General features: G+C 46.5%; 1 protein-coding gene across 1 annotated transcript in view; it reads right to left on the reverse strand.

Moving 5' to 3' along the window:
- The window catches only part of CREG2 (cellular repressor of E1A stimulated genes 2), a 31,496-nt gene extending 19,015 nt beyond the window's left edge, over positions 1–12,481 (reverse strand). Inside the window, exons 1-2 of the mRNA XM_012740524.3 lie at positions 12,010–12,481; positions 9,613–9,782 (exon numbers count right to left, since the gene is read on the reverse strand). Of these exons, the coding sequence (XP_012595978.2) occupies positions 9,613–9,782; positions 12,010–12,450 (611 nt within the window). The 5' untranslated portion in view covers positions 12,451–12,481. The remainder of the gene's footprint in view (positions 1–9,612; positions 9,783–12,009) is intronic.
- Positions 12,482–12,796: the final 315 nt, after the last annotated feature.

Below are 12,796 nucleotides of genomic sequence, written 5' to 3' on the forward strand. Positions count from 1 at the left end.
TTCCTATTCAAATAACCCCAGATCAAAACGATTTGGAAAACAATTTTAAAAATACAAATGAAAAATACAGCTATTTATAGCATTTAAATTGTATTAGGTATTTTAAGTAATCCAGAGATGATTTAAAATATATGGAAAAATATGCGTAGGTTATATGCAAATACTATGCCATTTTATATCAGGGACTTGAGCATCTGGGGGTTTTGGAAAGCAGCTACACTCTCCACTACACCACCAACACAATCCGGAGATTCTGGTTTCCTGGGGGTGGGTGAGGAATCCCGGAACCAAATCCCCTCCTGCAGATACTGAGGGATGACTGCACGTATTTAATGCAAAGAGTGTTCTGTTACATGCCCTTACTCATCTTTTGCTAGAATTTTCTCTTACCCAGAGTCAAATCTTGTGATTCGACAGACAATGGCCAGCCACATACATACAAGAGGACAGGACAGGAAAAAGGGGGACCTCGGGCCCCTTCCTGGGCAGGAGAGGAGCAGGGGAGCTAAAAGCAGTCCACTTTGAGGGACAAGTCACATCTAGCAAGATGGTTGAATTTATGACCCTTTTCTCTTGAGTTTTCACATTTCCCTATCACTTTGATATGATGAAAATATATTCAAATTTACCTCCGTCGCTTCTCGGCCTTTTGGCTAAGATCAAGTGTAAAATTTACCTTCATCCATTGAACATCACATGTGTTTGAACCATTTTAATTTCTATATTTTAAAACCTTTATATTATAAATAAGTGCAATCATGACTCCCCCAAAATACCAAAGAGAATAGTAGCATACATTAGAATAAACGACCATGTTTCTATCCGCACTTGCAAGTACATTTAAACTGTTTCATCCATCTGTTGTAGGTTGAATCATGGCCCTAATCTCCAGAATGTGTGACTGTGGCCTCCTGTGGCAAAAGGGACTTTGCAGATGTGATTAAGTTAAGGATCTTGAGAAAGGAAGATTAGCCTGCATTATCCAGTGGGCCAAATGATCAGAGGGTTCTTATGGGGGCGGAGAAGACTACACTGAGCAGTAGGAGATGGGATGACAGAAGCAAGAGACGGTGACACAAGTAAGTGGCCATGCACCAAGCAATGCAGGTGACCTCTAGGAGCTGAAAAAGCAAAGAAGAAATGCATTCCTTTCTGGAGCCCCGACAAGGAAGGTGCCCTGCCGACACCTTGGTTTTAGCCTTGTAAGCCTCATGTCGGACTTCTGGCTTCCAGAACTGTAAAAGAATAAGTTTGTGCTGGTCTTAAGCACAAAGTTTTTGGAAATTTGTTAGCAGCAATAGGCAACAAACATGCCATCCCTCAATGACCCCCTCCGCCCCCCCCCCCCCCCCCGATATTCCATGTATTCAATCAAAAGAGTTTATCCCCACAGTATGCTCAAGGCCCTGTGCTGGTTGCTGAGGGTTGTACAAAACCAGAAAGGCATGGTCCTGGCCCTCAGGGAGCCTGTACTCTAGCGGGAGAGGCAGACACCAGACAGCTTGCTACACAATGAATGATTTCTTCACTTGCTCTTATAACATGGAATTCTGCCTGTGTTCTGAGGGTCAATGAAGGCTGGACTCTGGGAAATGAGTTGGAATTAGATAAAGTGGGGGGAAGAAAAGCACTCTAGACACAGGAGTGCTGTCCACCCTCATGAACAGGACTAGGAGAGCACTCCCTTGCCTTTCCCCTGCCATCTATGAACCAGAGAGCAAGCCACCGGGACACTGGATCCGCCTTGATCTTGGACTTCCCAGCCTCCAGAAACTTTGAGAAGTAAGTTTCTGTTGTTCATAAGCCACCCAGTTTAGGGTACTTTGTTATCACAGCACAGGATAAGACAGAGCCAAAGGGCCACTGGGACCAAGACAAAGACTTGGGAGGACAGTGATGTCAGAGAGGCCAGAACTGTGCAGAGACATGATAAGATTTTACAGTTTTACCCTAAGAGTAATGGGAAAGCATTGCAGACTTTTAAGCAGGACAGCAGAAGGATTAGACAGATGTTCTAAGGTGTCCCTCTGGCTTTCGGATGGAGAATGGATTGATCCAGGGAGACCAGTAGGAGTCTACAGAGTACAGTGAGCAACAGTGGGGACTTGGGCCAGGGGGTGGACAAGCAGTGGGCTGGGAGAGGCTTGGGAGGTGGAGCAGGTGAGCCTTGCTGACTGAGGGTAGGCATCGGGGAGAAGGGGCTATCGCTGGTACCTGTGGGTCTGCTCTGAACAGCCAAGTGGACAAGCAGCCCAGGCAGAGGAGCCCTCTGGAGACGAGGTGGCTGAAATTGAGGTGTCCAGGAGCCGTTGGACTTGGGGTCTGGAGCTCACGAGAGGTCTCAGCTTGATAGTATAAATTTGGGAGTCACTGGTACATAGGGGTGGTGTTTGGGGGGACTGGACAGAGCAGGCACAGGTGTAGACTGAGAAGACACCACTGGTTCATGAGAGCTTCTCTCTGCACCAACCATCTCCAGGCCGATTTCTTGTAGGGCAATGGCCCTCAACTTCTTTGGCACCAGGGACTAAGTTTCATGGAAGACAATTTTTCCACAGACCAGGGGGAGAGGGGATGGTTTCCGGGTGATTCAAGCACATTACATTTATTGTGCACCTTATTGCTATTATTATTACATTGTAATATATAATGAAATAATTATGCAACTCACCATAATGCAGAACCAGTGGGAGCCCTGACCTGACAGGAGGCGGAGCTCAGGTGGTGATGTAAGCGACATGGGGCTGCAATAAAAGCACATGAAGCTTGGCTCCTCTCCCACCACTCAAGACCAGTACTGGTCCACGGCCCAGGGACCAGTTGTAGGGGATGTAACACAGGCAGCTTGAATGATAAGTATTTCTATCTTATCTGTCTTTGTGTGTCTTAGAAAAGTGGATGCTATCTTTTTTCATTTTTACTCCTGACAGTGTTTAGCATGGTTCACATTACACAGTAGATTCCCAGTCAATATTTATCCAAATGAATGCTTTATTGGAATAGGCTGAGTGCATAGATCCGTATGCACTTATTTAAAGCAAGCTTCATGTCTTGCCTTTATTGCTATGCAAACCATGTGATGAAAATCACATTCAAACAACTTAAATCAACTTAAAACAGTACTTCTGTGTTTTTGTAGGTTCTGCGGCATCTGAATTAGTTCTTTTTGAAACATGGGTGGGGATTCTGACTGCTCCCAGGATGTAGCTGATCCAGGGAGGCAGGGAAGATGGGGGTAACAGCTGTTCATCTGGGATGGAATCCCAGCTCCGTTACACTTTGGTCTGGGGCGGGGAGGACCTACCTCATCTTTACATTTTTTGGAGTCACAGCTTTCCTTCCCAAATTCCTTTGTAATTCAATTAACTAAAATCTTTTTTCTTGGTCAGATATTTTTCTCACTATTTCTACACACTGGATAATTTAAGTACAATCTTTATTATTTTGGGAATGTCACTTCAATTATTTGCTTGTCTGATGGGGCAGGCCCACCCTATAGAAACAAAAAGACACTGACCAAGAAAATATACAATTGAAATGTCAATATTGAATCCTTAGCAGTTTTTCCGCTTCTTCCAAGACAAAAGAAGAGAAAATTAGATAAAACGCATAAGGAAAATATTTGCAAGTCATATATCTGAAAATAGTCATATCTAGACTATATAAAGAACTTCTTGGACTCCAGGCCTCTTGGGAAAAAAAAAGAACTCTTACAGCTCAACAATAAAAAGATAAATAACCAAATTAAAAATAGGTAAAGGATTTGAATAGATAGTTCTCCAAAGAAGATATGCAAATGGCCACCAACAAGCACACAAAAGGATGTTGGACACCATGAGTCCTGAGGGAAATGCAAATCAAAACTATAATGAGATATCACTTCACACCCACTAATACAGCTACAATAAAAAAGACAGACAATAATGGTGCTGGTGAGGACACAGAGAAATCAGAACTCTCATACATTGCCAGTGGGAATGCAAATTGGTGAGGTACACTCAGGAAAACAGCTGGGCAGTCCCTCAGAAAGTTAAAAACAGAGTCACCATATGACCCAGCATTTCAACTCCCAGGTATACACCAAGGACAAATGGAAACACACATGTGCAGAAAAACTTGTACACAAATGCTCATAACAGTATTATTCATGATAGCCAAAGCATGGAAACAAATGTTCACCAACTGATGATGAATGAGTCAATAAAAATGGACAACTAACATGTGCACATTCATACAATGGAATATTATTTGGTCATAAAAAGGAATGAATTATTGATACCTGGTACAACGTGATGAACCTTGAAAACATTATACTAAGTGAAACAAATCAGTCACAGAAAGCCCCATATTGTATAATTCCATTTATATGAAATATGCATAATAGGCAAGTCCACAGAGACAGAAAGTCTCTATTAACGACTGTCAGGGGCTGGGGCCCTGCAATAAATCCCTTTCATTTATCTTAATGCCTCTAGAAAGCTTTTTGAAGGATGCATATTTATGGGTGTTATATCCTTATTATTTATTAATATAATTTCTGCTCATGATGGAGTCTTGTCTAACAGGTGAGTAAAGCATTTGTAAATTGGATGGGGAGAAGTCATCAGACGATAGAGGAAGAAGGTAGTGTAATGACAGAAGAACTGGACTCATCGGTGGATTCAGGAAATGGACAGGAACCATGCGGATGAAACTTCATGAGGCTGAAATGAAATTAGGACGAGAGAAGTGGCTACAGGTTGCTATAAGATAAGACCCCAGAAATGAGTAGAAGACGGAAGAGAACACTTGAACACCTGCTCATCAAGCTTTCTCTTTGTAGAGTTATCTGACTCCTCCTAGACGGCTCTTTTAAAAACTACTCAGGTTCGTGTTAGCTCCAGGGATACAGGAATGCGTGGGAAAAGGAGAAGAGGTAATACGAATCTGAACAAAGAGCATTTTATTTAGAAGATTTATATGTTGCCTTCAAGGGGAGTGAACAAGATTCAGTGAGGAGACATTGGATTCAGCTTCTGTACCCGAGTAGGACTGGACCCTGTACTTTGAAATACACATCACGTCTCAGGTGGACACAGACTCCAGACACCTTGGCTATTAGCAAACAAGCTGCTGTGCATTTACTTGATGAGACTCATCTAGAAAGCAATTGAATGCCTTCCAGACACAGTTCTAGGGGAACAAATCCCAAAGCCTGCATTTGCAATTAGGCTGAGCTGAAGTTTGCATCTGTCATTCAACATTTTCTTCCTACAGGAGTCATAAAAGGATGCAGGCTGGAGAGGAGTGGCTACAGGGCATTTACATTTCCAGAATCTCTTTTTACTTTTCACACAGAAGAAATGATTAAAGGCAGTACGCAGGTAGTAATTTAGTTGTTTGTGCTCTCTAAGGGTCTAGCCTGAACCTACCCACTCACCAAAACTCTCCCCTCGATTATCTTATTTCACTGAAGAAGTGCCTCCTGCTGCTAATGTGCCTACAGGATGCAGGGGTGGCTAATAGGATAGGGCAGGAATTACATCTATGTCCGAGCAAATTGTCCCAATCGCTCTAGGTGAGCAGCATCTTTTTGCATGTGTTCTTCAGTGCTGAACTGCCTCGCAGTATGCACCCGTCCGAGCGTGTGATGCTGAGGGACTGTCGTTTCTGACAGACTTCCATTCTAGTCTCATACACCCACTGAGCTTCAATCCATTCATGGTTGGGCACCTCCCCCCGGGAAACTATAATAGATTCCTTTGCAAAGTATAATCTTAGCATCTGCTCCGGTGCTAAATTACTGAGGCCTGGTCAGTCAACTGTTCTGAACAAGAGCTACTGCTGTTCATTGCTGGGCAGGGATGCCTCCACCTGAGGGAATAAAGGGGTTGTGATCCATGACAACAGCCGTGACAATCCTTCCCTAAAAGCCTTTGGAGGAAGAGGAAAAAGTCCTTCTGGATCCCCGTTTCTTGATAGTCAAATCAGTCTACCTAGGAACCTAGCATTCATCCAATGTTGCAATTGAAATTTTTGCATTTCAGGACAAGCATCTCATAAACCTTTTTTTTTGGTTTCATTTATATCCTGATCTTCAAAATTAAAATTGATCCAATATGACCTAGCAGAATATCATTCAATCAAAAAAGTCCTCCCGGGGCCCAGTGGCTTGCTGCCTGCCTCACTGAGAAGATGCATACCTGAACAGTGTTCAAGTCTGCTTGCTCCATAAGGGGGGATGCTGCGACGAAAGATACATTTCTTGGGTGGCCTTCTTTTGTCAGTCAGTATTTCAAAGAAATGCTGAGTCTCTGGTCTGAGCATACATTCACTTAATCCCAGGGCATCCATCTGACCGTGCTTACACATGTGGAGGGAGAGGGAAAGGAAGAGAAGAGGGCTGCTGACTGCCAGTGGATCTTTTATACTGGAAGCTTGTTCTCCATTTGCTATCTTAACCTGAGCTAGGAAATGGATTCCCACCTCTAATTCAGCTCATTAATTAAATGAGGACACCACAGTACCCAGGAGTAAATAGAATTATTGAATAAAACAGACTTTAAATAAACTAACAACTATTAGACATGTTTGAAAGTTCTGGTTTGGATGGAAGTGATGTCTGACAAGTGGGAAAGCCATCTCCCTTTCTATATTTTTCAAACTGTCAATTTTTAAGAATTTTTTAATTGTCAAATAAAGATGGAATTGCCTGAGAATGAGCAGAAAAAAGAGAGAGAAAAAAAAGATGGAAGATATTCAAGGTGTACAACATGATGATTTGATACACATATACATTATGTAATGATTATCACAATCAAATTAATTATTTGGTTAATTAACAGAGGGCTGGTTCAGCCTGCCCTTACAGTACTGTCAGACTTGCATCCCTTCCACCCTTAGGCTTGAGTTGTTCTCGGCCTGTTTGCTGGATGGCTTCCCGCTCCCGGGCTGCATCCTTGGTGGAGGTGGAATTTACAGGGTCTGCAGGAAGTGGGGCTCACCCTGATGAATCCAGAGGGAGGCTTGAGGCTCCTGAAAGGCCCTCCTCCTAGGGACACCCAGCGGGCTGCAGGAAATGGCGTGAAGGCACCCTTTCCTTCCCCCAGAGGTCAGGGGCCACACTGCTTCCTCCCCATCAGAACTTCCTTTATGGTTCAGCTTCTGAGCCCCTCTAGGCCCACAGGAGCCCCGGGATGCATTGTGCCGAAAGGCCCATTTCTGGCTTTGTCTTCCTGCTTAGGACGACACAGGGAAGATCCATGCCCCCAACCGTCGCACGGACCAGCAGAGGAATATGAGCACACAGAAACGGTACGCCAAATGTGATGGCAAAAATGCTATTGCAAGTTTTCACTTCACAAGGACGCTTGTTTCATGGAATGAAGGCAGTTTTCATTTTTCTGCATATGAGCTGCCTTCTGAGGGTGAAAGGATCAGGTGGCCTCGACTTACCATCATCATTAGGAGAAATGGGCATTTTCTGAATCTCCCTCTCTCTCATGGGAAATGCTTTGAAGCACTTGGCAATGAACCCTCGTCTGACTGGTGACCTGGACCCCAGGCTCTGGGGTCCAGGAGGGGCTGTTCACTGGTACCTTGCCAGGCCATACCTCCAAATTCCACACAGGTGTTTGTCTGGGTAGTTTTCAGCCATGGATGATTCTCCCAAATGCCTCACTGCACTGCAGTGGCCTTAGGAACTTGAAAGCTTGGCTTCTTTATTCGGGACTCCAGTGTCTGTCTGCCTTTCAATGCCGGCAACATAGCTTCACTTGTGAAGTCCCTGAGTTCAACATTATCAAGATTCTAGAAGTGAAACCTAAAATGTAATGCTGAGCTTGGAATGTAAATCTCACACAGATGAATCGCATCTGGGCTTAAGCCGTTCATGGGAAGTCATAGACCCTGGGTAATTGCAAAAGCCCCATTGCTTGGTAACCTTTGCTTCCAAGTGTGATGCTTAATAAGGCAAACTTAGTTTTGTAGCTATTTACTTAAATATTTCAATACTTCAGTGCAAGGGGTAGCAGTTCTGAGAAACGAAGTTTTACAAGATCTGAACATAAGGGTACCAATGGGTGTGGCTCACCCTTCCTCTCCCAGGCCAGAGTTCAGGTTTGCAGAGATGCTGAGGCCCTGGTCCCATGGTGGTCACTTCTGGCCATAAGCTGCATGGGCAGTTAGCCAGCATGCTGTGCAGATGTTTATACTTTCTCTGTGTGGCCTGCCATGAAGAAGGTCCACATGCATGCCCAGTTTTCGTGGAGGGGCTGAAAGAAGTCACCCTGCAACTCACACCCTTGGAGTGCCTCTCCTAAGCTGTGTATCTCACTGTTCCCAGCTCTAGCTCCCACTGACCTTTGCCTGTGGCCTGCCAGCAGACACACCCTTCCGCAGCAGGGGCATTGCTACAGCTTTGTCCCTGGCTCTGTATTCTCTTCCTGTCCCCAGAGCAGGTGCACTCTGCGTGCTGGGATCCAGGCGCTCTGGCATGACTGCATTTAGGACTCCTGAATTAGGAACACCTGGGAAGTTTAGGAAGGTATCCTGAGAATATATTTCCAGTAACAGCAAGCTCCACTGACCAAGAACAGGGAGAATATTCGATGACAAAGGAGATGTTTCTTTTCCTGGCTTCTTCCTATAACCCAGTGGGGAACGGGGTCAACTGAAGTGTCCCCAGCTTAAGTCTCTCATGGCTGATTTAAAACAACTGAGGTGGCAGGGGCTTATCCAGGCTGCACTTAACACCGTATTGCTGCTTTGATTAGCCTCCATAAGAACTAATGCACTGTTCAGTTATTATGTTTTTCATGTCATGCATAAAGAATAATAGAATTTCAGAGGTGGGATGAAGCCTATTGATTTTCTAAAGCATCACTATAGTTATAGGTGAAGTGACTGAGACTCCAGAGGTTAAAGGACCACCCTGTGCATCTGCCACTCCTCAGCGTGGGTGTGTCTCTCAGATGCAGCCCCCACACCAGCTCGGTGCAGACATCTTCCTGCCAGGATGTGATTTCAAGCCTTGCATTTTGAATTCAGGCACAAATGTCGGGATCAGTGTTCCACTTGTGCCTAAATGTCTTTAGAAGGCTTTTCTTTTAGAGAGCTCTTGGAAAAGTACATTAAAGGACACTGGCTCTTTACTGCATATATGTTTTGATGTGTGTGGGGGGACAGAAATAAATTGGAAAAATAGTACATAGACTCTGTGCTGCATGTGCTGGGGAAACAAACTCCTGGCCTTTGCTTTGCTGACCTTCACTCCCACCCCCACCTCTGCCCTTTTCATAGCACCAAGAGCTGCCATTTGCCCAGCCCAGTATTGTACAAGGCACTTTGCACCTATTTCCAACACTCGCAATAGGCCTATGAAGTAGAAATCATTATTTGCACTTTACAAATGAGGACACCAAGGCTCACAAAGGTTAAGTAACTTGCTTCAAATCACATTGCTTCGTTAGTGGTGTAATTCCAATTTACGTGATTTCAAGGGTAAAGACGTTGATTTGCATCTCAGGGTTCTGATCAAGCCATGTGACCCAGAGAGGAAACCGCCCCCCTCCCTCCCAGCTCTCTGTCAGAACTTCCCAGGACCTCTGCAGGTGAGGCCAAACCCTCGCCTACCTGCAGAACTCTCCTTCTGATTCCGGCAGCATCAGCGAGGCCATGGGGTTCTTCATCAGATCGGCCACCACAGGGTCCTTGGCTGTCATGTAGAAGAAAGGAATCCCAGTGCTGTTGTTGAAGGGGCCGTCACTGATGGGCAGGCAGTTCCCAAAGGGCAGTCCTTGGATCTAGCAAACACCAGAAGGGGCCTTTTCAATGCAGAGTTGTGGATTGACGTGAGCTGGGGAGTTTAGCTTGTGTCTCTGGCCAGGAAATATAGCACTGGGAATATGAACGGACTGTGGCATCACAGTGGTACATTAAGGCAAGGTGGTCCCCAATCTATTCCATTCACCCAGTGATGGTATCCAGAATTTATAGGAGATGCTTAGCGGTGGCATTCTGTCTGGAAAGGATGGTTAAAAGATTGATTTATCTTGAAGCTGCCTGTGCATAGCAAATACACTCACTTTACTGAATTTAATGTTATTTTCGGAGGGGCAATGAAATTTTTGGGGTTTGAGGGTGGTGCTAAACCCTTCCCACAAGCTGTCCCTAAGAGCCCCACTGCCTTCACTGCCTCCCCCAAATTTTTGGCAACTTTAGGGAGAGAATTTAAGTCTTAACTTTAACATCTTGCCGGGTCTTTGGACTCCAGGAACTTCCTGTTATTGTTTCTTTTAGGGCTATACCACTTTCTCATTTATTAGTTGCATTTTTTTATTGTAATCCATAACATTTCATTATATAACTCAAAAAATTATGGGAAGTTGATTTGTTACCTTAGTCAAAGAAACATAATGTAACAATTTTTGTTCGTGATCATCCAGTAGGGTGGGTGAGGGTGGTACAGCCTATTTCAGTGACTTCAGATAAAGACAGTAATAAGTTTTCCCAAACCCTGCTGGTCAGGCATTCTAGTCTCCCATGAACTTTATCTCTTACAAGATGCACCTCATTGTTACTTAGTTCTCAATTGAGGGGCTGTCTTTGTCTTTGAAATGTTGTATTACAATGGTGTGCAGAATTGCAAAAGGCAGGGCTTTAGTCTTTTAAGAAATTGAAAAGTAAAGAAGTCTTCTGAAACAGTGAAGATAATATGGTATTTCATTTACAGATTCCATTTTTCAGCTCAGTCATAAATTGCCCAGAGGCCTGCTTTGCATGGCAGCCACAGGGTATTTTCTGAATTTATTGAGTTTAGATTAAATGTCAGTATGTATTAGCAGGGGGAACGCCTAACAAAGCTAAGAAAAGGGATGTTGAAAGCCAAAATATCTTTAATACACTGGCATTAGACTTTTAACTGCTTGAAAAAAATTTGTTTTAAATCAAGATCAGCTTCATATTTAAACTTTATGTATTCTTAAGATATGTCTTAGGAGTGCAAGATACAGGTGAGAAACCACTTGGATGCTGTGACTATCCAATTGGATCTGAATCTTACATTAAAGAGGTTAAGATCTTTGCCAAAATTGGAATACAGTTGTCATTTAGATAAGTTTCAAATAAAAACAAAACAAAACCCCTTCAAAATTGCCTAGCCAACCACCTAATTTTACAGATGAGGAAAGCAAAGTGGAGAAGCGGGTAACTTGGCCACAGTCTCCAGCTGGTGAGACCCAGAGCTGGAGCAAGAACCAGCCCTCTGGTTAATGTCCTGTGAATTCTGCAAAATACTAATTATTTTTTGCAGGAAGTAAATAGGAGTTTAAGTTACTGCCCTGTAATAAAAACACTTACATCTATCCTACAGCCCTAAAAGCTTTCTGAAGCTGGATACTTATGGAAGCTACCTCCTCACTGCTCATCCATGTCATTCCAGGTGGAGTCCTGTCTAACAGGTGAGCAAAGCATTTGTGAACGCAACCATAAAAAGTACAGCTGATAGCTTATTCTCCCATTTACACGCTTTCCAGGAAAAATCCTGAGTTCCATTTTCTTAAGTGGAGATTTCCAGCAAAGCCCTGGTGCTGTGTTTCTCCGCATCCCCGCTCAGGTGCAGTGTCGCCGGGTGACTGGGTCTGTTCTCTGTGCACGCCTACTCTGAGATCCCAAAGGCGGCTCCCGCTGCTTTGTCCAGGTCCCCAGCCAGGCGCTGGTTGTTTGTACTTCTCTTTGGCTGTCTGGAGACAGGCATTCGGTTCCCAAGCTTACCTGGCAGGATGCCAGGCTTTCTACGTCCCGCCCCCGCCCCCGCCCCCGCCCCCGACTCTGCCAAGCTCATCGAAGCACAAGCTAGTCCCATTATTCACAGTGTGGACGGGCCGATCCAGCCCACTGCGCACATCTGTTGAGACCTGGATCCCACTACGTGAGCGGTCGCGAGCATCTCCCTGTCCCCCGGGTGCGCCGCCTGATGGCCAGGCCCCCGCGAGGCAGGCACCTGCAGCCCGCCCCGGGCCCGGGGCTTACCTTCTCGTGGGCGGACACGGTGGCCAGGCAGCCCCAGGCGCTCGCGTGGGCCAGGGAGCGGGCGGTGCCGGCGCGCAGCCTCGGGCCGGGGGACGCGCCGGCCGCCTGGCGGCTCTCGCGCCGGTAGGAGAACATCCCTGGCGGCGTGTGCGGCTGCTTGGCGCGGGGGGCGCCGGCCCGGGGCCGCAGGTGCGCGTCCTCCTTGTGAGCCGAGGCCGGGAAGCTCTGCTGCCAGATGCTGCCCGAGTCCTCCAGCAGCGCGGGCAGCGCCTCCTCGGTGGAGGCGCTGTCCAGCTCCTCGTCCACCTCGTTGGTGACAGCCCAGGACACGGAGCTCACGATCACGTACCCGGCGGCCGGGGACAGCAGGGCGCTGCAACACAGCAGCCAGGAGAGGCGGGTCCCGGGCCGCGCCGGCCGCTGGCCGCGGCGCACGGACATCTTGCAGGCGGCGCGCCCTGCCGCGGGGACCGCCAGCAGCGCGCCAGCGCCGGGCAAGGGCGGCAGCGCCCCCCTGCGGCGGAGGCGCGGAGCCGGAGCCCCCTCCCGACCCCCGCAGGACTCCCGGGCGGGGTCCTGGGCTCCAGGCCTGGGGAAGCTCTTACTACTGCGCTGCCAACTTGAGAAGTTGAGGCTCCTGGAAGTCCGGATTGCGCACAAACGCCGCACGTACTGCAGCCCCGGCGTGCAGAGTCCTTGTCGCGTGCAAGGTCCGAGGATGGGTTCATTTCCGGCACGATAGCACAGGTTCTGCAACCAGAGGGTGGGCGTTCAAATCCCGCTCCAT

This window comes from Microcebus murinus, chromosome 3 (genome assembly GCF_040939455.1).
Source record: "Microcebus murinus isolate Inina chromosome 3, M.murinus_Inina_mat1.0, whole genome shotgun sequence".
Lineage (NCBI taxonomy): Eukaryota > Metazoa > Chordata > Mammalia > Primates > Cheirogaleidae > Microcebus > Microcebus murinus.